This window comes from Diabrotica virgifera, chromosome 7, assembly GCF_917563875.1.
Source record: "Diabrotica virgifera virgifera chromosome 7, PGI_DIABVI_V3a".
Taxonomy (NCBI): Eukaryota; Metazoa; Arthropoda; class Insecta; order Coleoptera; family Chrysomelidae; genus Diabrotica; species Diabrotica virgifera.
The window spans coordinates 237189163-237214906 of NC_065449.1; the positions used below are offsets into that span (position 1 = coordinate 237189163).

At 31.7% G+C, this 25744-nt stretch overlaps 2 protein-coding genes across 2 annotated transcripts in view; both read left to right on the plus strand.

Moving 5' to 3' along the window:
* LOC126888251 (uncharacterized) overlaps positions 1-25744 on the plus strand; it is a 194269-nt gene that overhangs the window by 157252 nt on the left and 11273 nt on the right. The window contains exon 2 of the mRNA XM_050656347.1: positions 22150-22339. Within this exon, the coding sequence (XP_050512304.1) occupies positions 22150-22339 (190 nt within the window). The remainder of the gene's footprint in view (positions 1-22149; positions 22340-25744) is intronic.
* Positions 8430-15893, plus strand: LOC126888248 (probable cytochrome P450 301a1, mitochondrial). The gene is made up of 2 exons (XM_050656342.1): positions 8430-9770; positions 15278-15893. Exons 1-2 carry the CDS (start codon positions 8511-8513, stop codon positions 15740-15742), a joined length of 1725 nt encoding a protein of 574 aa, XP_050512299.1. The 5' UTR covers positions 8430-8510; the 3' UTR covers positions 15743-15893.

Genomic DNA, 25744 nt, shown 5'->3' on the forward strand with positions numbered 1-25744 from the left:
AAGCAAAACTTACCAGGAATTACCTTTCAAAACTTCAAAAATAACTGTGAATTAGAATATTAAATATGTAACTTATATAAATTTTAAGAATATTAAATACCTACATGTACCTATATATTATGTATTTTATTTCAATTTATGCATATATAATAATATACCTAAAAACACATAAATTATTTAATTTTGAAGTTTGAACTCTGGACATAACCGCATCCATAGAACAAGTACAATGTACAACACATGAGAAAATGATATATTTCTCCCCTGCTTCTTCTGCGCTCGCGAGAAATACCTATGTCTTTTTTCTCAGTTGTTGTGCAATATACTATTCTATATATTTTTTTATTTATTTTTTATTTCAAACTGAATAATTCCTACCATGTATCTTCTCTAATCGTCTTGCACCAAGTATTCTCTGGATTTTTTCTCCTACTCCTTTCAGGGACATTGTATTGTACAAGTATTGCAGTTTTCTTATTTTGATGGGATCCATTATCTCCCTGCTGTTCTCTATTCTTCTTAGAACTTCTTCATTTGTTATTCTGTCTGTCCAGGAGATTCCCAGCATTCTTCGATATGCCCACACTTCGAATGCTTTCAATCTATTATTGAGATATTGCTTATTAAGCGTTACATAAATATCAATACAACATAATTATCACTTCAACAAGCATTTTTGTTAAATAGTTTGCAATGCAATGCTTCAAATTGTCGTCAAAAATATTGTTGAAAACAATGTGAAAATTGCCATAATTGTCAAAACCCAAAATGGACAAGCACTACAAGAAGAAAATGATTATCTTTAAAACTGATAATGGACTCGTTTCTCTTTGCCTTCTTTTTCAAAGGGCAGGAACCAGTTAAACTGCTTCAGTGTTATCTCTTAGTAGGTATCTAATACTGAGACTATCCAGAATTAATTTCTATACGTCACAGATTGGTATTAAAATCGCCACTTACCAATTCAAGAAATGGTTTTAGACTCTGTATGAGGAGCAATGTTTGAAATCATTTCTAGTATATCGATCAATTATAACACTCGATCAGACCTTCTCAAGCAGAAGATACCACTTCTACAAGACCGTCAAAACTCCTCTATACAAGTAATATGTAGTATTTATAGCCTTTTGAGAATAACAGACTCTAATGAACAGTAACAGAAGAAAACAGTCTCTAAATTATTGAATTAAAGATATTGCTGAGTAACAAATAAGCAACCCATGAGAAGATCTTTACTATAAGAAACAAATAAACATACCGCACCAAGGGAAATATCTTGGTCACATCTCACATCACCAGAGGTACAGGATGACATGAGAGTTTCAAAGCTGCTAAATCGTAAAAATTGGGTTAATTGCTCATTTGATTAACTTTTTAAAGCAGCAGTAAACATAAGACAAATCACGAATCTTTTAATAAAGAAGTAGGTACCTCAAAAAAGAATATTATTGTGTATATGAATAGAGAATAGAGTAAAGCAATTAAAGAAGCCTACAGAAAATAGATATAAAGGCAAATAGAATTAGGATTCAGTCGAATGCCCTTTTTAGGTTTATGAACGTTTAAACCAATTTACTGACGCTCCCATTTTTATCTGAAAGTAGTACAATGTCAAATAATGTGTCACTCCTGTGGGGACTGCCAGCTTTTTATTTCCACTTTTTATATATAACCTTATTTGTTTTATATCCTTTTAATTGTATTTAAAATCCTTTTTTGCCGGACACATGTTCTGAATAATAATTGATAAAGGCGCAAATCGAAAACATATGATTGTTAGTTAGTCACGTAGTTACCTCACTGGTGTATAGACAAGCCGTTTCCGAAATGACAAATAACAAAGTCAGTAGGACGTTTCGTGCATAAGAAAGTAACTAGGTAAATGAATATTTATGTTTGGCAGAAAATGGTTTCCCTATTCGGAAGGTCGTTAACAATGGTAATGACCAAACAAGTATTAATAGAATTTGTAGTTTTACTTCGCATTTTTACCTTCGCATACACAAAAGCTGCTAACGAATTACAAGGAATTAAGGAAAAGAAAATAACTAACGATATATGGAGAAGTAAAAAAAAAACAATAAAGCTATTTTGGTTTATTTTCTATTATTTGATGTTATACCTTATTATGTTGCCAATTCTATATGAAGCTTACTTATTCTTCTTAGTTCTCTTCTGTCCAATTACTAGAATTGTGCTATATATTGTTATATTATTATATCCATTAACTATCGTTCGTTAATGAGTTTTAAGTGGGTGCTATCCTTTTCATTATATTTAATTGTTTTATCATTTTGCAGACAAGTTTTTCTCGACAAAAGTATATTTTATCACCTTTGTATTATTTTGCAAGTACTTGTGATTTATCTTTCTATCTGAAAAGCCTTTTTTACATCCTAAGTTCAAATACAGGCCTCCGCCTTTAATCTTCATTTTTCTCTGTCCTTTTCACTAACCCATTTTTCACGTATTATAGTTTGTAATTCGTAATATGAAAAGATTTTAAACAGGCCTATGACAGTGTTCTAAGAAATAAATTGTATGAAGCCATGGATGAGTTCCACATCCCTGATAAACTGATAAGATTGGTTAAGGCTACAATACGTAAAGTTGTTTGCCAAATCGAAATACAAGGTGAACAATCACAGGCGTTTGAAACGCATGTTGGGCCGCGACAGGGAGATGCGCTGGCGTGTCTCCTCTTCAACATGGCTCTGGAAAAGTCGGTCAGAGGTGCCCGAATAGACAACAGAGGAAATATTTTTAATAAATCATCCTAAATTTTGGCATATGCAGATGATGTGGACCTAGTTGCCCGCACAACATGCAAGCTAGAAGAAATGTATACCACCTTCTCAAATGCCTCAAAAAATATGGGCCTGCAAGTAAACAAGGAGAAAACTAAGATGATGGCATCAACACCCAACAATAGAGCCAGAAACATCGGTCACCAATTCACGGTTGATAACTCTACCTTTGAAGTGGTGGACAAATTCACATACTTAGGCTCCCTGATCACCAAGCAGAACGTCATGACGGAAGAAATCAAGCGAAGGATAATCCTAGCAAACAAATGTTATTTTGGACTCAGTGGACATATGAGAAGCAAAAAGTTAAGCCAAAAAACAAAAATAACCATATACAAAACCATTATACAACCAGTGTTGACATATGAATCTGAGGCATTGACCATCTCCAAGGCAGATGAAAACCTTCTGCTTATATTTGAACGAAGGATCCTGAGAGGAATATTTGGCATCTGTGAGAATGGTGTTTGGAGGAGGAGGTACCAACTACGAGGTATACCACAAATATAAACATATATTTGGTGGTAAAGATGTAGCATCTCTTATAAGAATAAGAAGACTAAGATGGGCAGGACATCTAGCAACATCACCGCAGAACAACCCTTCTAGAAGAATCCTTATGTCACAACCTGTGGGAAGTAGAAATAGGGGTAGGCCAAAACTCAGATGGAAGGATGGTTTAGATGAGGATGGGAGAAAAATAGGCGTAGCAAATTGGCAACGGTTGGTAATGTATAGAACTGACTGGCGTAATAGACTTGGGAAGGTCGAGGCTCTTTCATAGGGCTGTAGCACCATTGATGATGATGATGATCATAATTTGTAATATTATTAATTGTTTTCTCTAATGAAATATCATTTATTTCTTTAATTTTTCATAGAGAGTCTTTTTCTTATATATTTGTAGGTATTCTAGAGTTCTATTTTGGAGTATTATTCTATAATATTCCATTTTTGGGAGTTAATCGCATACAACCAGTTATAATTATTATTCATAAGCCTTAAAATTTTGTGTAATCCAAGTTTTATAAAAAACATGTCATCTATTTGACATATTATTAATTGACAGTGATACATAAGGCTTGTTCCAACTCGACACAAAACCGTTCTTGAACCGCCACGCTCATGCGCAATAACGAACAATTATGCGCAGTAACACATTTTTCGTTACTGCGCGGTTCACGAACCGTTCAAGAACGGTTTTGTGTCGAGTTGGAACAAGCCTATAGTAAGTTAATGTGAAACAGCCAAAAGTTCTTCTTCTTCTTGTAGTTTCATGGCATCCACCTCTTAGGTACACTTCGCGTCAAAAAAAAACTGGTACAAGTCTTATAACCGAAAATCGAGTTTTTCTAGTTGTGTAAATTGGTCTTGTCACATATGTCATTCTTATTTCTATGCAACGTTGCCAGTTCAACTAAAATATTGTTCTGAAGCTATTTTCTTGTGGCATTTTTACAATTTTAACTATTTAGAATGGGAAATAAGCCACAATATTATTAAAAAATGATTTTTATTAACGTTTCGACGCCCAAATCGGGTGCAGTTGTCAAAATACAAAATACTATTAACATAAACAAAAATGTTGTTGCTTAGTAAAAAAATTCTTCTAATAATTTATTTAATTTGACTCATTTATATCGGCAATTCAGATACATATAATACATTTTAAAGTAGAAGACTTTAAAATGATATTGCCAATATTTATGAGTTGCGTTCCTGGGACGACTTTACTGAAAGATAGTTCATTCGATTACATGAAATCAACCTCAAGTCAAGAATATCCGTCACAAAAAAAACTTAGCATGTGATCTGTCTTTAAAAAGACAACCACATGCAACGGTGACATTAACATTCTCGCGTTAGAGATCTCATAGTTAATCACGAGGGAAAACCAGGAAAAACCTTGTGATACTATCCCGACATCGTAAGTATTTGGTCTTACATTTAATTTACTCTCAAAATTAATATCAAATTCTGACTTTACTATAATTTTGTTTAAATTATAAATAATATCAATAATACATGGATATATAAGTAATACTAAATCAAAGAAGCGGCTCTAATTATGCTAAATGAAACCAATTGTGTCGAAAATTCCTCGGTGGAATGCAGTAGGATGTGGATACCCATACTGAAAGAGGAAGTCAATAGAAAGAAAATACCACAATTAGTAAGTCAATAGTCGAGTTAGTACATATTTTATACTTAGTATTACTTATATATCCATGTATTATTGATATTATTTATAATTTAAACAAAATTATAGTAAAGTCAGAATTTGATATTAATTTTGAGAGTAAATTAAATGTAAGACCAAATACTTACGATGTCGGGATAGTATCAAGAGGTTTTTCCTGGTTTTCCCTCGTGATTTACTATGAGATCTCTAACGCGAGAATGTTAATGTCACCGTTGCATGTGGTTGTCTTTTTAAAGACAGATCACATGCTATGTTTTTGTTTGTGACGGATATTCTTGAATTGAGGTTGATTTCATGTAATCGAATGAACTATCTTTCAGTAAAGTCGTCCCAGGAACGCAACTCATAAATATTGGCAATATCATTTTAAAGTCTTCTACTTTAAAATGTATTATATGTATCTGAATTGCCGATATAAATGAGTCAAATTAAATAAATTATTAGAAGAATTTTTGAAGTTATACTTCTTTACCGGCGATAGAGGGTGATTTTTTTATATGTTAAAACCTATCAGCCCGGCGCATGCGCATTATAACTTTGTTCTGATTGGATGTTCAAATGACATGTCAAAAATTATCCGATATGGCAGCTGTGGTTTGGAGGTAAAGGTAAAGGTAAAAAAAATGTATAATATATTAGTTTTATTGTTGTGAGGACAGAAACAAAAAAGTTTATAATATTGTAGTGACTTTTAAATAGTTTTTAAAAGCAACAGGTACGTAATAATTGTTAATGTATCATGGGTATAAACCTACCTATTTGATCTGCCAAAATACATAGTATGTAATACTTTTATTTAAATAATTTGATTACCATCAAAATTTCTATCAATATTCACCTAATATGTATATTGTTTTTTTACTCTATGTTTTGTTGTATTTTTTCAATTCTAAATCATTTCAATTCAAAATTAAAATAATTTGATCAATTTTCAAAATATCAAAATATCACAATCCGTTTAGTTAGTCGATCTTCGTAAATAATGACACATAGTGTCCGTGGCTAAGCGGAGAAGGCGAATGAATTCCAATACCAACCGCTCTTATCAGCGCTGGTTCGAGTCCCAATAGAAACTTTCTTTTTTGTTTGCTTTAATACATTTTATGATTGTAAGTATATTTATTATATAATTGTATTTTCAGAAAATACGTATTTAGTTAAAAAAAATTTCGACAATTAATGTTCAGACATCATTTGTGGCTTGTTTAATGTGTTTGTGTGTGTTTTATTCTTTTATTATTTTAATTTTTGGCACTGTTCTAATAAAAATGTTTGAGAAGTAGTAAGTATAAATGAGTTTAATATTTAAACAAAATATAAATAAAAAGTATATTAATTTCGTTTAAATCATATAATAGAAGTATAACTTCTTACGTGCGTACAAAGTACACACACATTCTTTTTTACTAAGCAACAACATTTTTGTTTATGTTAATAGTATTTTGTATTTTGACAACGGCACCCGATTTGGGCGTCGAAACGTTAATAAAAATCATTTTTTAATAATATTGTGTCTTATTTCCCATTCTAAATAGTTAAAATTCAACTAAAATATTATATCAAACCAGCTAAAAGCAGACCGCAAGTTTTTATAGTAATTTACTAAAAATTAAAACAACATCGAACATTCTCGATTAGTCAGTCACATTTATTTAAACATGCATCCTAAAAAATTCTCTTATTAATTTTGTAATGTTCCATCGTCTCAATTAAGTACCCATAAATTAATTCGTGTTCTATTATAATTTATGACAGATATGACATGAATGACAGATAATAACTCTAGACTTGACATTAAATTATTATGTTTTATTTAAACTCGAGAAGTGTGAAGGGTTTCTCGTAAAGTGTAGCACAAAACTCTTTTAGAGTTGTGGGATACTAATAAATAAAACACACTGGAAAAATTAAAATTTGAAATTAATACAAAATGAATAACTTTTACAGTGAACAAGTGTGGAACTTAAATATTATGTATTACAATAAAATTCATTAAAGGTTACATTATTACTGAGGGCTGAAGGTCTCTAAAAACTTCTATGTTTATTTTAATAAGTTACAGGGGGAAAATAAAGAGAAAATTTAGTGATGTTTAATTGCAAATATTTCATTAAAAAAAATTTTTATTTATTCTAAGGGACTTTCGGCCCTCGGTAATATATTTTATTTCATTTTGTGTTTAAATTTTTCAAAAATACTTCTTAGTTTTTTAAGGATTCGAAAAAAATTAAGGCATTTTAATCCATTGAAATGTTACATTGTAATTATATTCAAAATATAATTAAACATATTCCAAAATTTTTTAAAAATATAATAATTTTTCACAGAAATACGCCAAAGTTAGGCCACACACATTATCATAATGTGTATCGGCTGCGTTCGGTTACAGTGAAGTTATTATAAATATTGACAATTTCAACTGTCAAAATTTTTATTTTATCATTTCTTGTTTAAAAAATTATAAAATTGATAAGATAGCCTCAGTTGAGGAGAAAGTAATAATAATAAAGATGTTTTATTCAGTCAATAGTGTGCGAACAATCAGGTAAATAATAACGTGGGCCTAACTTTTACACACATACCTACCTACTGTGGCAAATGTAGGTATTTTTCAAAATGTTGGAATGTGTTTAGATCCTAGAACAATTTTAGCTTTTGTTTTTAATACAGATTTTAATCCTTTACAAATAGCTTCTCATGAGTTTTGTTGTAAAATGATTAGGGAAGCAGGAATTTAACAGTTTAGAATTTTACATTGAGTTACCTATGGTCCGTTTTACGATTCACCACCATGATTTTTGAACGTTATTTTTTGTATTTAGATTTAGTGCAATTCCATTATCAGTGCTGGCAACAACGCCGTGATTCACGAGCCATTGTGTCCAGTCTGAACACAGGTTTACATTGGGAAAAAAAAGTGTACCAGTTTTTTTTGACGCGAAGTGTACTTGGTCAGTCCTCGTATTGGCCAGCCAAAAGTTTAAAATAGAATACAGAAGAAGCAATGTAAATAAAGTACATCACAATAATATTATTTGAGTATCGATCAAGTATCGATACCATTCTAATTTTCTCTGAAATGTTATTTACATTATATTTTAATATTTATTTTTTTAAGGAATTCGAGCCTATTTGTTAATATGTTCCGTTCGCTAAAATTATCGAAAAGTGTAAAATAATTTGGCAATAAAATTTGACGTCTGTCACATTCTTTTAAAAATTATATTATTTTGTAACGTTTCTGTCGCCAATTTAAAAACACTGAAAATATAAATATAATATAAAATTATAAATAAAATTTTCGAATTAAGTATCCCAAAATATTTTTATTTAATAAGAACATTTTGACAGTTCTCAAATAATTTAAGTGGGACTAACTCTATGTTTGCAAAAATATATTTATCCAGAAATCTATGAAATTTAAATTTAAAAAATGAAAAATGTCATTTATAAAACTCTGAACTGTCGCATTTAATAATTTTATTACAAAATTAACGAAAATGCTCATTCGAAATATCAGAATTATTAATCATCGTGCTCCATATTTGTATAAGTACCACACAAGTTTTATATCCACAGCAAAATGTGATAAAAATTCTCAAGAAATTTTCACAGCAAAAACACGGCCGACAGATGCCAAAGAAAAGGTACCTCCTAAGGAAAGTACTATAATTGCAAACCCGTATTTAGCACACAAGCCTCAAAAATTAAGTGTAAGTACTGATACCATATCTTTTGACGAAATTCCTGGTCCAATTAGCCTAAGACTCATATCAAAATTTTGGAGCCTGATTCCGATTATGGGAACCGAACTAACAGTAACAGTAGTACAGTATTTGTTAAGTGGAGGGAAATTTTTCCGAGGAATACTTAGTTGGGGTGGAAACGCTCCATTTTTTAAGAAATTTTTTGACGTTTATGGTCCAGTTGTCAGACTACATGGAGCATTTGGTAGTGACGTAGTATTATTGAGCAGACCAGAGCACGCCAGTGCTGTTTTCCATACAGAAGGTCCATATCCAATCAGGTCTTGTTTAGATTCAGTAGAGCAGTATCGATTGCAGTGCAAAAATTACAAGCAGGCTGGTCCATTCCTTACTCATGGTCCAGAATGGGAAAAATTAAGAAAATCTGTAGAAGTACCTTTACAATCGATAGTCAGTGAACAACAAGCAAGCATAGATAAAACTAATACTGATTTTTTACATAGAATAATCTCAATTAGAAACAAACAGGAAGAAATGCCTGCAAACTTTCAAACCGAAATATATAAATGGACTTTAGAATGTCTTTGCTCTGTTACTTTAAATAGAAAATTAGGGTTTCTTATTCCATATGGTATTGCTCCAGCTTCTGACCCAGGCAGGCTTCTGGATGGAATATTTGGGGCTACAACCGCCATAAAGAAATTAGAGTATGGTTTCCATTTCTGGAAATTTGTAGAAACGCCATCATGGAAGAGCCTTGTTAAAAACTGCGACATGATTGACAGTGTCCTTTCAAAATACATCGAAGCAGCTAAGGAGAGTCTAAAAGAAAAGAAATTAAAAGATCAAAGCTTGGAAAAGCCGAGTTTTATTGAACATCTCCTGTTAAAAGAAAATATAATTGGTGAGGATGTAATGACTGTACTGCTAGATATGTTCCTGATTGGAGCCAACGCGACTGTTCATACTGTGGCCTTCTTCTTCTATCATCTAGCCAGAAATCCTAGATGCCAGATTAAACTCAACCAAGAAATAAAGGATGATACAGGGCCGGTAAGTCATGCACATACTTTTTTATTCTTATTTTTGTTGATTTAGGTGTCATACTAGAAGTATCTATGTTGAAGATTATCCTTGCGAAGGAGTTTTTTTACCATATCAAAAATTTAGGGTTACTTGGTCCCATTGTGAATGTTTTCTGCCTGAAAATTTATCCTAACACCTAAGATGGCATATCTAGATTCGCATAATATGTTTGAAGTATTCTAACATTCGATATCTGATGGTGGTCCGTACCTTCCAGTTCTGCTTCATTGTTCAAATGAGAACCTCCTCATTTGTGGTTCGGTCAGTACACGGGATTCTAAGTATTCTCCGATACAACCACATCTTCGTTCAAGGTCCATGATTCAACACAACAAAAAAGGACAGAGAAGACGTAGCATCGCAGCATTCTTACTTTTATACGAAGGAAGAGGTTGTGGCTCTTTAAGAAAGCCCATATCCGGTTGAAGATATATCTAGCTTTTCTCTTAGCTTTGGTTCTTGGTCCATTCTTCATTCATGCTGAGGTAGTTGCAGCGCGTCACCGTTTCTACAGTGTTTTTTTTTGACGCAGAAATGACCACTTGCTATCTTTTGCTTGCTGATGATCATAAGTTTTGTCTTTTTAGTCCAGGGTAATAAGGATTTTCTAAAGACATTCAAAGATCCAGGTAGCTGACTACTTTTTTAGTTATTGTAGACCCATATCAAGAAAACCTATCTTTTTCCTGCCTAGAGTTCGCGTCCGTTTTTTAATTATTAACAATTTATTGCAAAAATCGCGATTTTTTGCAGCCTATTCAAAAGCTAAACAATTAACATAAAACTACAAAATTTAATTTTTTTAGAAAATTGAAAAACCTTCAAAATACCGATTTTTGAAAGTTAAAAAGTTAATTTGTTGCTTCACAAATTGCAAAATAAATGAAAATCGATATTTGTTGGTAACTTTTACTAAATTTAACTTAGAATTTTAGGGTTTCACCCAAAGTTGGTTATTTTGGTACTTAATAAACTCTCAAACTTTGAGACCGATCCATTAATTAGTTTAAAATTTATTCTATTTGTTTATCCCAGAGACATTTATTTTGCCATAACATAAGACAGAAAATAATAAACATTGGGCAATTCTGAGTATGCCAAACGAAAGTAGAAGACTGATAGTATCAAAATGTATTTAAAAAAGATGAAAAAATTAATCAATATATCAAAAATCCTAATGCCAAATTTTTGAAATTTTGAAGTTTATAAACATTTAGAATAACTTGACAAATATTGTCCGTAGGAACAATCTTTTTAGATATTCGGAAAGCTAGTATTTTAACACGAATTTTCATATAAAAAATTTAGCCTGGGTTCATTAGTCACAAAGTTAGCCATTTGTTTTTTTTTAATTCACAGCTAATTTGTTTATAATAATTAAGGAATTTCATTGATGCCATTTTAAATAATGGGATTTGTATTTTTTGGTAAAAATATTGCATAAACATTGTATCTTCACAGCACCCTCTACGATTTTTTAAAATTTTAGTTCAAACGGTTACTAGGGGGAACCTACGAATCCACCGAGTTAAAATACCGAAAAAGCAATTTCAAGTTAATACAATTTTAAATCTTGAATGGGTTGCATGTGAGAGTTCATTTTAAATGAAGTAAAAGTCAGACTTACTCTCAATCTTTATTATAACTTCCGACGACCGGTTTCGCTCTTTAAAATTTGTAGAGCATCTTCAGGTCAGGTGTGTAGAGCATCTTCAGGTCAGGTGTAACTTGTTACCTTTGACCTGAAGATGCTCTACAAAATTTTAAAGAGCGAAACCAGTCGTCTGAAGTTATAATAAAGATTGAGAGTAAGTCTGACTTTTACTTCATTTAATACAATTTTCTGTATCTCAGGTGTAACTTGTTACCTTTGACCTGAAGATGCTCTACAAAATTTTAAAGAGCGAAACCAGTCGTCGGAAGTTATAATAAAGATTAAGAGTAAGTCTGACTTTTACTTCATTTAATACAATTTTCTGTATCTCCGGATCAACTCAATGGATTTTCATCTTTCTTTTTTTAATCTGTATGTAATTTCTACGTACATTACAAATATGCGATTTGTTTATAAATTTATTAATTAATAATCAGTCTAATTTGTTTAAACAATTCTTGAAAAAATATTTTTTACAAAAATATATTTTTTTAATCAGAGTATTATTAATGATCATACAAAACGTTAAAGTTCACTTTAATAAATAAATTATTTTTATTAGATAATTATTTATTGAAGATAATTTATTTATTAAAGTATAACTTAACTTTTTCTATGATTAATAATGATAGTCTGATTAAAAACATGGATTTTTGGGGAAAAATTATTTATTCAAAAATTGTTTAAACAAATTAGATTGTTTATTAATTAATAAATGTCAAATTGCAAATAGACAAATTACATATTTGTAATGTACAGAAAAATTACATACAAATTAAAAAAGAAAGATCAAAATATATTCAGTAGATCCCGAGATATAGAAAATGATAGTATAGTTTTAAGTTGCCTTTTTTAGTTTTTGAACTCGTGCATTTGTCGGCTCCCAGCTCCCCCTTCACTTACCACGACTAGTCACCAACTGAACAAAATTTTTAAAAATACGTGTAGAATACCAACTTTTCGAATATTTAAAATGATTTTTTCTAGGGACAATATTTTTAAAGTTGTTTAAATGTTTATAAACTACAAAATTTCAAAAATTTGGCATTACTATTTTTGACTATATTAGATAATTTTTTATCTTTTTTAAAGTACATTTTGATAATATCACTTTTCTACTTTTATTTGACATACGCAGAATTGCCTGATCTTCATTATTTTCTGTCTTATGTTATTGCAAAATAAAGGTCTCTGGGATAGACAAATAGAACAACTTTTAAACTAATTAATGGATCGGTCTCAAATTTTAAGAGTTTATTAAGTACCTCAATACACAACTTTGGGTGAAACCCTAATGTTCTAAAGTAGTTTTAGTAAAAGTTATTAACAAATTATAACGATTTTCACTTATTTTGCAGTTTGCGTAGCAACAAATTAATTTTTTAACTTTCAAAAACCGGCATTTTGAAGGTTTTTCAGTGTTTTAAAAAATTTAATTTTGTAGTTTTATATGTCAACTGTTTAGCTTTTGAATGGGGTGCAAAAAATCGAAAAAATCGCGATTTTTGCACTAAATTGTTAATCATTAAAAAACGGACGCGAACTCTAGGCAGGAAACAGGTAGGTTTTCTTCCTTTAGGTCTATAATAACTAAAAAAGTAGTCAGCTACCTGGATCTTTGAGTGTCCCGAACATGGTCTATTTCCAGCTTATAGGCTAATGATTATGTACTATAGAAAGGAACTACAACGTTAACGGGGTTTTACTATTTCATATGGTCAATGAATCTCTATATATGAAAAAACCGCGGAGTTCTACGATTTAAAGGGGTGCGTTTTTGAGCAATGGGTGAATTAGGCCCTGGGCACAGGTTACATTAGGGTGAGTTCTATGCACTTTTGGTACAAACACGTCTACATAAGAATTATTCCTGGTTAAATTTCCTATCTAAATATAACTTTTTAAAGTCAAAGATACTTTTTTTTACAAAAATATATTTAAAAGAAAAAGCACAAAGTAACCCAAAAGAAAGAAATTTTGTTTTTTGTCCCATAACTTTTGTCCAAGGGGATATAGGTATAGACATTGCTTCACAGAAAAAAAACTTACAAATTTTGTCTTTAAAATGGTGTTTAGTAGAGGTCATTAGGATTTACAGTTTTCGAAATATGATTTTTAAAATTTCGCCACTCACAGCAATTTTGGGCAATTTTCCTTGTTATTTTGCAAATATTGTTCTGTAACTTTTTTATACGTAGCTTTTGGTATATGCAATGTTACATTTAATAGGAAGAAAAGTCAATTACCCTTAAAATGGTCTATTGTAGAAGGCGGTATGGCTATTTTTAAGCAAGATATGGTTTTTCAAACTTTTATACTTTTAATTATTTTTGATATATTTTACGATTATTTTTAAATTTCTCATTATAACTTTTTTTATTGTATATTTAGATATATACGTTGCTAAATACAAAAGAAAGCTTATTTTATTTATTTTAAAATGGTGTATTGTAAAAAATTCTAGGACCATTTTTAAACGAGATATGCTTTTTCAAAATGTGACATATACACATGCAATAGGTCCTCCCACTAAGTTGGAACCATATGGAAATTTTTTTATTATCAAGTTTATGAAGAAAAGTTATTCTTTATAAAATGCTCTGCATAGTCTAATACCTAAGATTCAATCATCAGGTATAAAATTTTATCAATAGAGTACGAGGTATGTTAAAAAATATGAATTTGGCTCAGGAGTAAAGTACCTTTATATTTCACAATATCGAAAAGTGTTATTAGGAAAAGTTATTTGGAATTAAAAATTACGTTACAATATGCAATCATACTTTTTTAATTGAAAAAATAAAATATTTTAAAATTTGTCTCAAATTACGGATACTCTTCGATATTCTACGGATATATTGTCTCAAATAGTCCTTAAATTTTTTTGCAATACCCCATTTTAAAGTAAAGAAAATATGCTTTTTTTGTTTCACAATGTGTATACCTAAATGTACAAGAAAAATAGTCATAATGAGAAATTTAAAAAATAATCATAAACAATATAAAAAATCATTAAAAGTATAAAACCTTGAAAAACCATAACTTGCTTAAAAATAGTCATACAACCTTATACAATAGACCATTTTAAAGGTAATTGAGTTCTCTTTCTACTAAATGTACCATTATATATACCTAGAAATGCGTAGAAAAAAGTTACGGAACAATGTTTGCGAAATAATGGGGAAAATGGCTCAAAAATGTTGTGAGCGCCGAACTTTGAAAAATCATATTTCAGTAACTGCAAACTATAGAGACTTTTACTGAAAGTCATTTCAAAGAGGAAGGATAAATGTTATTTTTGGCTGAAGCAATGCCTATACCTATATCCCTGTGGAAAAAAGTTATGGGGCAAAAAACAAAATTGCTTTCTTTCGTGTTTTTTTCTTGCTTTTCTTTTGAGTATATTTTTGTAAAAGAAAATATTTTCGACTTTAAAATGTGATATTTTGATAGTAAATATAACCTGAAATTATTTTACTGTAGACTTGTTTGTACCAAAAGTGCATAGAACTCACCCTAATTCACCCTGTGCCTAGGGACTAATTCACCCCTTTCTCAAAAACGCACCCACCTAAATGGTAGCACTCCACGGTTTTTTCAAATTTAGAGGTCCATTGACCATATGAGATAATAAAATCCCGTTAACGTTGTAGTTCCTTTTAGCTCTCTTATTTTGAACATAATCAATAGCCTATTAATACCCTGGTCTATTTTACGTTCATATTAAGCAATGATAGACGTGTAGCATAAAATACGCAACTCTCTTAATTAATAACTCTTTTAATATCTTTAACACTGAATAACGTATTATGGTTTTTAGGTATCTGTCGAAAAACTGAAGAAAATGAAATACCTCCAAGCCTGTTTGAAAGAAACTCTACGTTTAGAACCCCCAATTCCAATCATCAGCCGTGTCCTCAGCAACGATGTAGTTTGCCACCACTACCGCATCCCAAAAGGAACCCACATTCTCTATGGAACCCATATGAATAACATGCGTGAGGAATATTTTGAAGATGCTACTAAGTTCAAACCAGAAAGATGGTTTGAAGATGAAAAAGGTGGATTTGGTAACGAGTATCAAACTTTTGCTTCAATGCCTTTTGGTTACGGACCTAGGAATTGCTTAGCCAAAGAAATGGCCGAGAATCAGGTTGCTTCGTTGATGTTAAAGGTTTGCCAGATGTTTAGGATTGAGTATAACTACGGCGATATCAAGAGCTCAAACGAGTTGATGGCAGCTCCAACCAAACCTCTTAAGTTTAGACTTATAAACCGTGTTTAGATTTTTATTATTCGTTCGTTTATTCTTTGGAAAACTTTTGTGTGTTCAGACATTAATAATTATTAGAAAGTTTTTTTGTAAAATATTGATGTATTCGAGGATTTATCATGTAATACCTTTGCAAATTTAATAAAAAATGTTATTAAAAGAATGTATCTTGTTATATTTTATATGAAAACAACTTCTTCGTGTGTCATGTGCTTGGCTGCACATTGGTGATTGCAGGGGCGTCATTTGATAGGGTCAGGGGGGCATTCGCCCCCTCCCCTGACCCTGAAAATGAGTGAAATTTACAAAAAATACATCAATTTTCATCATTACATCATATACATATAAATGTATTGTATATACAGGGTGTAACGAAAATACAGATCATAAATTTAATCACATATTCTGGGACCATAAATAGTTTGATTGAACCTAAATTATCATAGTAAAAATGTGCATATAAAAAAAGTTACAACCCTTTGAAGTTACAAAATGAAAATCGATTTTTTCCAATATATCGAAAACTATTAAAGATTTTTTATTGAAAATGGACATATGGCATTCTTATGACAGTAGCATCTTAAGAAAAAATTATAGTGAAATTTGGACACCCTATAAAAATTTTATGGGGGTTTAGTTCCTTTAAACCCCCCCCCCCCCAAACTTTTGTGTACGTTCCAATTAAATTAATATTGTAGTACCATTACTTAAACACAATGTTTTTAAAACTTTTTTGGCTCTTACTACTTTTCCAAAAGTCAGTTTTTATCGAGATATTTTGAATAATTGTCAAATCCACCACATATTTGTATATGGTTAACTACGATTGTGGAGACTTGGTAATAATATGAAAGTTTATGTATGATTTACATTTTTAGGTATATTTTGAACCGTATTAAAAAAGAAGCCATATCTCGATAAAAGTTGACTTCTGGAAAAAATACAAAAAGACAAAAAAGTTTTAAAAACATTTTGTTTAACTAATGGTATCGCAGTAATAGTTTAATTGGAGCGTACACAAACATTTGGGGGTTTAAAGGAACAAAACCCCCATAAAATTGTATGTAAACATCTTAAAAAAGAAGGCTCAACTCGATAAAAACTGCCTTATCGAAAAAATACTAAGAGCCAAAAAAGTTTTAAAATTATTGAATTTAACTAATGGCACCACAATAATAATTTAATTGGAACGTAAAGAAAAGTTTGGGCGGGTTTAAGGGAACAAAACCCCCATAAAATTTTTATGGGGAGCACAAATTTCACTATAATTTTTCTTTAAGATGCTCCTACCATAAGAATGCCACATATTCATTTTCAATAAAAAATCTGTAATAGTTTTCGATATATTCGAAAAACTCGATTTTCATTTTGTAACTTCAAAGGGCTATAACTTTTTTTATGTGCATATTTGTACTAAGGTAAGTTAGGTTCATTCGAACTTTGGTCCCAGAATATGTGATTTAATTTATGACCTGTATTTTTGTTACACCCTGTATAATGCTTGCCCCCCCCCCCAATCAAAATTTCAAATGACGCTCCTGGGTGATTGTCCAGCTTCAAATCTTGTACAGATTGCCGTTTTCGGCTCTTCAGAATATATCTACGTCTTAGATAGTACACACCTCTTATGGTTTCTTAGCCACGAATATTGTTTTCATCCTGGATATTTTTGCCCCTGTATCTTTCCATGTAAGATTATTTTGGAAATATAGAATTTGCTTCTCTTAAGAATATGGCCAAGGTAGGAATTGTCTACCGCATGGCAGTATAGACAGTTAAACTAATCTTGTGCCGCTCTTTGTTCTTCAGTACCTTGCCACTTATAAAGTTAATAATAATAATAGTCTCCCGTTTTATACCGCACGCGGCTTTGGGAGTATAGCAGGGTAGTCTGCTATATCTAGGGCCTACGGTATACAAGGAAGGTAACAGGGCCAGTGCTACGCTTCAACCGCCTATTATTACCCATGGTTTTACCCAAGGTACTCATTTTATTCAGGCTGAGTCGACCTGGGGCCTATAGACATTTTAAAAATGTCTAGTTGTTCTTGCCGGCGCGCGGTAGGATTTGAACTCCGGACCACCGGCATGCGAGGCAAGCACACTACCACCTGCGCTACGCCGGCCCGCCACTTCTAAAGTTACTTGGAGCAAAGTCTGATTTTGATACAACTGCTGCCTTACACATACCAGATTTAGACTATGCTTTTTTAATGGCGGCAATACTCACCATCACACGATAATTTCTCTGCAATATTGTAGAATTTTTTTAAGGTAGGCTTTTCTAATGCATACCCTCTACGCCCTCTAGTATCACCACCGTTTGATCGGGTTCTGCTTAATCAATATATTCGCAGCTAACCTGCATGTCTGATTTCCATTCACTTGTAACGTAAAATAAAACTGGATCGGAAAAAGGATGCCCAGATGTTGGATAATGTTTTTAGTAGCACAAAAATTAAGCCAAGGCAAAGTTTAGTCCTGAAATGTAAGTTAAACGAAGAATTCTAGGTCTAACGACATTCACAATGCATATTGGCTCTCAGGTGTTTAAGAGGAAACAGTAGCGATCAACAGGTAGCAAAAACGCGTTCCAAGATTGCGGCTGTAATTTTGAATATTTTTTCGAGATATTTGGCACACGTATTCGTAATATAATAAAGAATGGCGGTACAGATCCCAATTTGAAAAATATATTAATATGTGGAAATTACTCTGTAATTAAATACAATATTAAAAAAACGAGCCTGTACCGCCATTAAGAAGAACAAAAAAATCCACTTTCTTCAAATAAACTTTTTTATCCGATGCCTAGATTCTGTGTCATTTTGGAACTACTAAAATTTTTTATTTCATTAGAGAACTTATTAGAGACTTCTGGTGCGTAAATCATACCCTAAATTTCAAATCAATTGGTAAAATAGTTTAAAAGTTATTTAATTTGTTTATCCCAAATTCATTTTTTTGCAACGCTATAAGTCAGAAAATTATAAGGTTACAATAATACTTCGGAAGTTTATGAAAGAAGAACATTTATACTATTTAGGGACCAAGTTAGTCCCCGACTTTTTTTAATTCACATGTTCTTGCAAAATAATTTTGCAACATTTAGAATTATTTTTCGCCTTTTTTTTTAATTAAATTAAGAGTGTAAAACTTCTTCTTTCTTAAACTGTCCAAAGTATTACTGTAACTTCATCATTTTCTGACTTAAAGTGTTGCAAAAAAATAATTTGGGATAAACAAATTAAATAACTTTTGAACTATTTTACCAATTGCTTTTAAATTTCGGATATGATTTAAGCACCAGAAGTCTCAGCATTTCGTGTAATAAGAAGGTTCTAAGTTAATTTTTACATAAGTTATGAATATTTATAAAAACTCAAAATTTATGATTTATTTTGCAATTTTTTAAGCAACCAATAAGGATAGACATATTCAAGGAACGCCATATTAAAGTTTTTTATACGATTTATGAGTTTTTTGCTCTCAAATTTGTTTAAAATCCTTAACTCTTTGGTAATAGACGAAAAAAGTGAAAATTTACCGTTTTTTGATCTTCATTTGTTTATAACTATGTATATTATCAAAATCGGCTGCAGGAAACATATAGGTTATTAATATAGATGTCCATACTACTCAAAAAATTTGGTTCCGGCCAGGAGGGGTTGTGTCACTAACAGGATATTTTTTCTTTATTTCTCTGAACTATTATTAAGGCATCCCATTATTAATTGCATTTATTATTGTATAATAGTTAATGACTACTTTCTCTATCATAGTTGACAAGAGACAAGAAATCGATTATCTAGACCACCCAGCAATTATTGACAAAACTAGTATATTATACACGCCCTTTATAAGAAACTCTTGTAAAACCGTCAATCATTCATTTTAAAAATTAATGTTCTTTTAATTAAATACCACTAAAAATTAACATATTAAAATTTATTATTAAACAATTAAGCAATTTCTCAAGTGAGATTAGAGATTGTCAATTAAACTTTAAAGCTCGTTAACAAAAACCCAGTGATCTGGTTGTTAATTTCTTGTGTCAGGATTTACACTCAGTACCCACATAATTTTCTTTCTAATTTAAAAGCGATTAGAGGCTTAAAAGAAATGTGTGACTTAATAATCGTCGTTTGATTTAATCTTTGATTTAATTGCAGTAATCTACGGAAGTTTTGAAAAAGAGAAAAGGGAAAAGGAAAAATTTACAGATTTAAAGTTGTTTGGCAATAAAACTTAAGGCACCCGAAGTCCCGTTTAACCTTCCGACGACCAACCTTTTTTTGTTACACGGATGACCAACGGGGGTCAAAAATGACCCCAAGTCAAATATGACAATTGACAAAAAAATTAAATTGTTTTAAAAAATAAAATAATGTATTCGTAATTTTAATATTACTATTGTATCAATAAATGATAAATAAACATTAGTAAAACATATTTTTAATTACAACTGAACAAAAACACAGGAATCATCATTCTAAACTTGAAACATTGGAATGTTTCTTACATACAATTCCACATAATAGACGGTATTTACTTAATATAAAATTGAAATATGGAAGGCCAAGGGAGTTCGTCTTTGACCCCAAATTCAGAAAATATTTTTTTCTTAAAATATAGGGAATTTTTTTTATTTCAAAATATGAGGGTATCTAGAATGATATTAAAGTCAAATAAAAAAAAATTGGTTTAAAATTGAAAATATTTCTGAATTTATTAAATAAAAACATGCATTGGGGTCAAAATTTACCCACTTGGTCCATCCGAAGGTTAACGACAATGTTAACATTATGTCACATAGCTCTGTAGGTAACCAAAGCACTTAGAGACCTAGTTTTTGTTTTATCTTGAAACTAGATGTATTATCTAGTCCCGCGTAGATTTTTGTAAAGTTATAATGAAAGAAACATTTATTTCAAAAAATTTTAAAATACTCTTACAAAAAAAATCCAAAAAAGTTTAGATTTTATTTTTTATTTTACATGTTTTTATATATTTTTCAATAAAACTTTACGTGAGACTTGATATTCTCTATCTACAACTATTGTAAAAATTTGGACCTTCTATCGTCTAAGGATCCAGAGATATTTGACATTAAGGGCCGGTTGTTCAAACGTTAATCAAAAATGATCATTATCAAATATTTAATTACTGTCACAACTGTCAATGTCAACTTTGATTTTGCTGCTGAAAACATAATTATTGTGTACAATTATGAAATTAGTTAATCAATTATGTTAATAATTGTTATGTTAATTAATAAACTAATCTCATAATTATAATCAATTATGTTTTCAGCAACCCAACCAAAGTTGACATTGACAGTTGTGACAGTAATTAAATATTTGATAGTGATCATTGTTGATTAGCATTCGAACAACCGGCCCTAAAAGTTAAAAAACCTAGTATTCGGGGAGTCGCAAAAGCATAATAAAACAATCTAATAGGCTATAAGAATGCTATCGATACCAGTAGTGTAACCGAGACGGGTTTTGGGGGTTATAACCCCCATTGGGATGTACTTTGAGCTTAAATTGTAACCCCCAGTACTTGTAACCCCCCTCCCCATAGGATCGTCCTGGTTAGGCCGTTGACCGGTACACGGTAAGTTGAGTGCAGACTCACAAATGGGTTTGTAACCAAATAATTTTGTAACCATGGATATTTTATACTATAATGTGTTATATTATATCGTTGGAAAGAGAAGATTTCAGAGAATAATTTTCAATTATTCTAAAAGCGATGCCTCTCAGCATCCGTTATGGCTTGCAAATTGTAGAAGCCTCGGAGGTGTAACCAGAGAAGGTTCCCATTGTTTTCAGTCTGGTGGGATGTAGAGTAGCATTATGTTATTTTATATATATGCCATTAGATTGAAAACACAGTCTTTTTCTAGCAGTTGTCGCTAGGGCATCTATGCCATTTCATTCGTTGCGATCCGTGACTGCACGTCGGGGTTTGTTTTGGTTGGATCAGAGAGAGCAGCATATGTGCCTACTGATGAGAGACTAATAATAAGTTTCGAAACCGATAGAGGTGCTTGCTGCACTCTCTGATTGGACTAGAAAATGGTGCAGCTATATTTTCGTTCTGCAACGAAATTGAAAATTGTTATTCATTTTTGATTTTTGCATTATGTTTGGGATAACGTCAGGAAAAAGAAAATATAATCCTAAAAACGTCCTAGAATATAAAAATGGATGGAAGTGCATAGTTGTATTTACAGTGCATAAAATTCATCCAAAAGTGCATGCAATTTTTTGGGTCATATAGAATTTTATGAAAACCGGTCAAAATCAGTATATTAAGGGCCAGATTTTGTTACTTGGGGGTTTTTGTGCTTGGTGAAAATGAATACGCCATAATAAATATTTTAATGCTAAATATTTATTTTTTAATTGCAGGTGGTATACTTGATATGTATAGCTAACATATCAGCATATGAAACGCCTTCTCCACACCAATACCACATCCAAACCGACGAAGGACCTGAGCGATATTTCCGATACCAGACCGATAGTGGACAATACCGAAAAGAAAAACGACTCGAAGATGGCACCGTGGTTGGCACATACGCCTGGATCGACGCTGATGGTAAAATCAATTTTTTTATCTTCAAACCTTTTTCCATATTTCTTCCTACATCAAAACATCAAAATAGTCAATCTTGTCTAATCTATCAAAACCGGATTTTTGTTTTCAATATGTTTAAATAAAGACCAAATATTAAACTTCCATTTTCGACCCATTGTATAGAATCAACTCTTTTTTACTGTTTGCGAAAAGGGCTACTGTCGTCCACAAAAGGAAGATTATTCATTTTTCCGCTATTTATTGAGATGACATTTTCCCATCCTTCATTTGTTCTTCTGATAATATATTTTCCGTATATATTAAATATTTTTGGAGATTGTATACATCCTTACATGACACATTGTTTTTTTTACTTCTGCCTATTCCTATCTGCTGTCTTTTCGCCAAGAGCTTATATTGCAGCGATTAGACTATTCGTTTTTAGTTTTAACCAGCTCTCATTTACTCCATGATCTTCCACGATACGGTTCATGTGTATTAGCTTCTCTAAGAGCAAGGACACACCAGGCGGCGCGCGTCGAATCGACGTCCAGGCAGATTAAAACACATGGCGCGGTATAACAACGGCAGCTATGCTACGATTTAAAGTATTTTTTGTATTTCGTTGTTCCCAAATTAAGTCGCGTGTTGGCTGCTGTACGATACGATGTCTAAAAGTTATTACGATTTGTCTTTTGTAATAAATATAGGTAAGTTTATTTTATCTTAGATTAAAGAAAAAAAGAAACGCAGATATTGGATACATCCCACCATAAAGGAACGAAATTATAAGGGATTTTTTACACATTATATTAACTAAATTAATATAATAAAGGCCCAGAGATGTTTTTTAATTTTACAAGAATGTCTAAAAAATCTTTTCAGGAGTTATTAGTGACTATTAAAGAGCCGTGTTCAAGAAATAACACCGTTATGAGGGAAAGCATATCACCTAAGAAAAACTATTTATAACGCTAAGAGGCTGTCCATTCTATGGTACGCCACTGAGCAAATGCAGGTTAAATTGTTGCCCCTCTATTATACCCCATCTATTGGGAAATAGTGATGTTTCACAAATTAATATTAACAAAAAAATTATTCAAATTAAAGCCAAAGTACGTATCGAGAAAGACGAAAACCAGAATATACAAAACCGTAGTAAGAGCAACAGTCACCTACGGATGTGAGACATGGGTGCTAAATAAAACAGAAGAAAAAATAATACAGAGTTGAGAAGGGCACGTACTAAGAGCTATTTTCAGGGGAAAGAATACAGATACAGAAGACGGCTGGCATAGAAGCAGCAATCAAGAATTAAGGATGCTTTACAAGGAACCAAGTGTAACAAGATACACAAAGTCATAAAGAATCAGGTGGGCAGGTCATGCTGAGGGGATGGGTAAGGAAAGAATGCCAAAAATGGTACTGCACAGAAGACCACTTGGGACTAGGAGACGAGGTAGACCAAGAAAAAGACGGCAAGAAAGTTTCAGGAAGGTATAGTATCGATGGAAATTACACACTGGAAAGAGGAGGTGAAAAATAGGATATAGTGGAGAACCATAGTTCAGCAATTTTTATATAGACATCAAATAAAATTATATATAAATTATTAGCATAAACTGTATTATCTAAAATTGTAAATATACTTATGCACGCACATACATACATACATATGTAGAAGTGGAAACAATTAAATGTTTCCACTTCTACATACGTATGTATGTATGTGCGTGCATAAGTATTATATGTGCGCACATGTACCTAATGTATTATGTAATGCAATGTATTATATTTGGAATATTGTAGCAAACAGTAATTTATTATCTATCGTGGCTGAATGGATCAAGTAATCCAAAGCCAATAAGGAAGAAAAAAAAATTGTAAATACAAGTCCTGTAGAGCATAATAAATAAAATAATAAATAAGGCCTGTTTTTGTATTATTCTGTTTGAATATTCATCAATACGCATATCCCAAATAGCTGGTCTCATCTGAATTTCAATAATTAATTTTTCTACATCAGTATTTTCCATCACAAAAACACGATCTGACAACACTCACTACAGAATTCGCTAGAAAACAGCTCAAACGTTTGTGATATACCACGATGCACGCAGTTATGATATGCCGTCGACGTTGAAGTCGTAAAACCGATTGTCGGTGGATGGGTTCCAGGATATGTCGCCAGAAAGTCGCTGAATCGAAAATTTTAAGAGCGTCTGGTGTGTGTTACTGCATCAAAGTATAGTAAGGGATGCGTCGCTTTCGACATCTCAGCGGGGGTTCAGTCGACGTACACCGCCCCGTCTGTGTTACCTCTTAGTCTAGTTGTCTAGTATGGTTTGGACTTTTTCCTTTTTTTGTTTCTTGGATAGCGCATAATATGTCCAATTGCGGATCCAGAGAGGGAGCCATGGGGGCCATGGCCCCCGACAATTTAAAAAAATAGAAGTTTAAATATTTGCAGTTCAAATATTTTTAGTTTTAAACACATACTTATATATGCACAAAACAGGGGATACATATTATTATGTCTTCTGAACTATAATTGAACAAAAGCAGTAACGGAAGCTTCAAGTCACTACAAGCTATGTCACTACATAGGATCTTTTGTAACTAAAGATGTTGATAATTTTACAAAGTACCATTTGTTAAAACGACTTTGGCAGCCATCAATTTTATCAATTTCAATATTCTGTACACACAAAGAATAAAAAAGAAATTAGAAAAAAGGAGCTGGTTGGTACTTTCGCACATTAAAAAAGGGATTAAAAAATAGTTGAAAGACTGATAAATTATTTCCTCTATAAAAAAGGGATTGTTTTGCAAGTATTGCGTTTTATTTTTCAAATAAAAAATATGGTTACAATAAATGGATGACAAAGATGCAGCCATACAAAACCATGAAGTTGTCGCAACCCGCAAAAGTCAGATAATAACCAGATAGACCAGATATTAACCAGATAGGTATTTAATTATTTATTCTTATTAATATAGTAGTCATGTTGTGACTGGCTGATTGACATAAAGTCCATTCCATTAAAAAAATACCAGATAGACTCTCAGAGGTTTAGACAGATGCAAGCAAATAGAGAAAAACTACGACCAATAGTAGAGTCTATAGTGTTCTTAGGTCGACAAATTATTCCTCTAAGAGGCCATCGTGATGACGTCCTTCTGTTTCTGGAAAGAAGATGCTGGACCTAGCAATGAGGGAATTGTTAAGGTTTAAAATAGCATCAGGGGATAAGACTCTTAAACAACACCTATCCACAGCATCCTCTCTAGCAACATACGTTAGTGCCACAAATCAAAGTCAATTGATAACATGTTGTGGTTGTGGTGAACAAGTGATTGAATAAATAATGAATCAGGTTCAAAGTGCAAATTTTTACCCTATCATATTTGACGAAACGATCGACG

Bases quoted from the DNA above. Each gene is read 5' to 3' on its own strand.
- LOC126888248 (XM_050656342.1), top strand. From the start codon at position 8,511: ATGCTCATTCGAAATATCAGAATTATTAATCATCGTGCTCCATATTTG. The intron at 9,771-15,277 runs GTAAGTCATGCA...TATGGTTTTTAG, and splicing joins TAAAGGATGATACAGGGCCG to GTATCTGTCGAAAAACTGAA.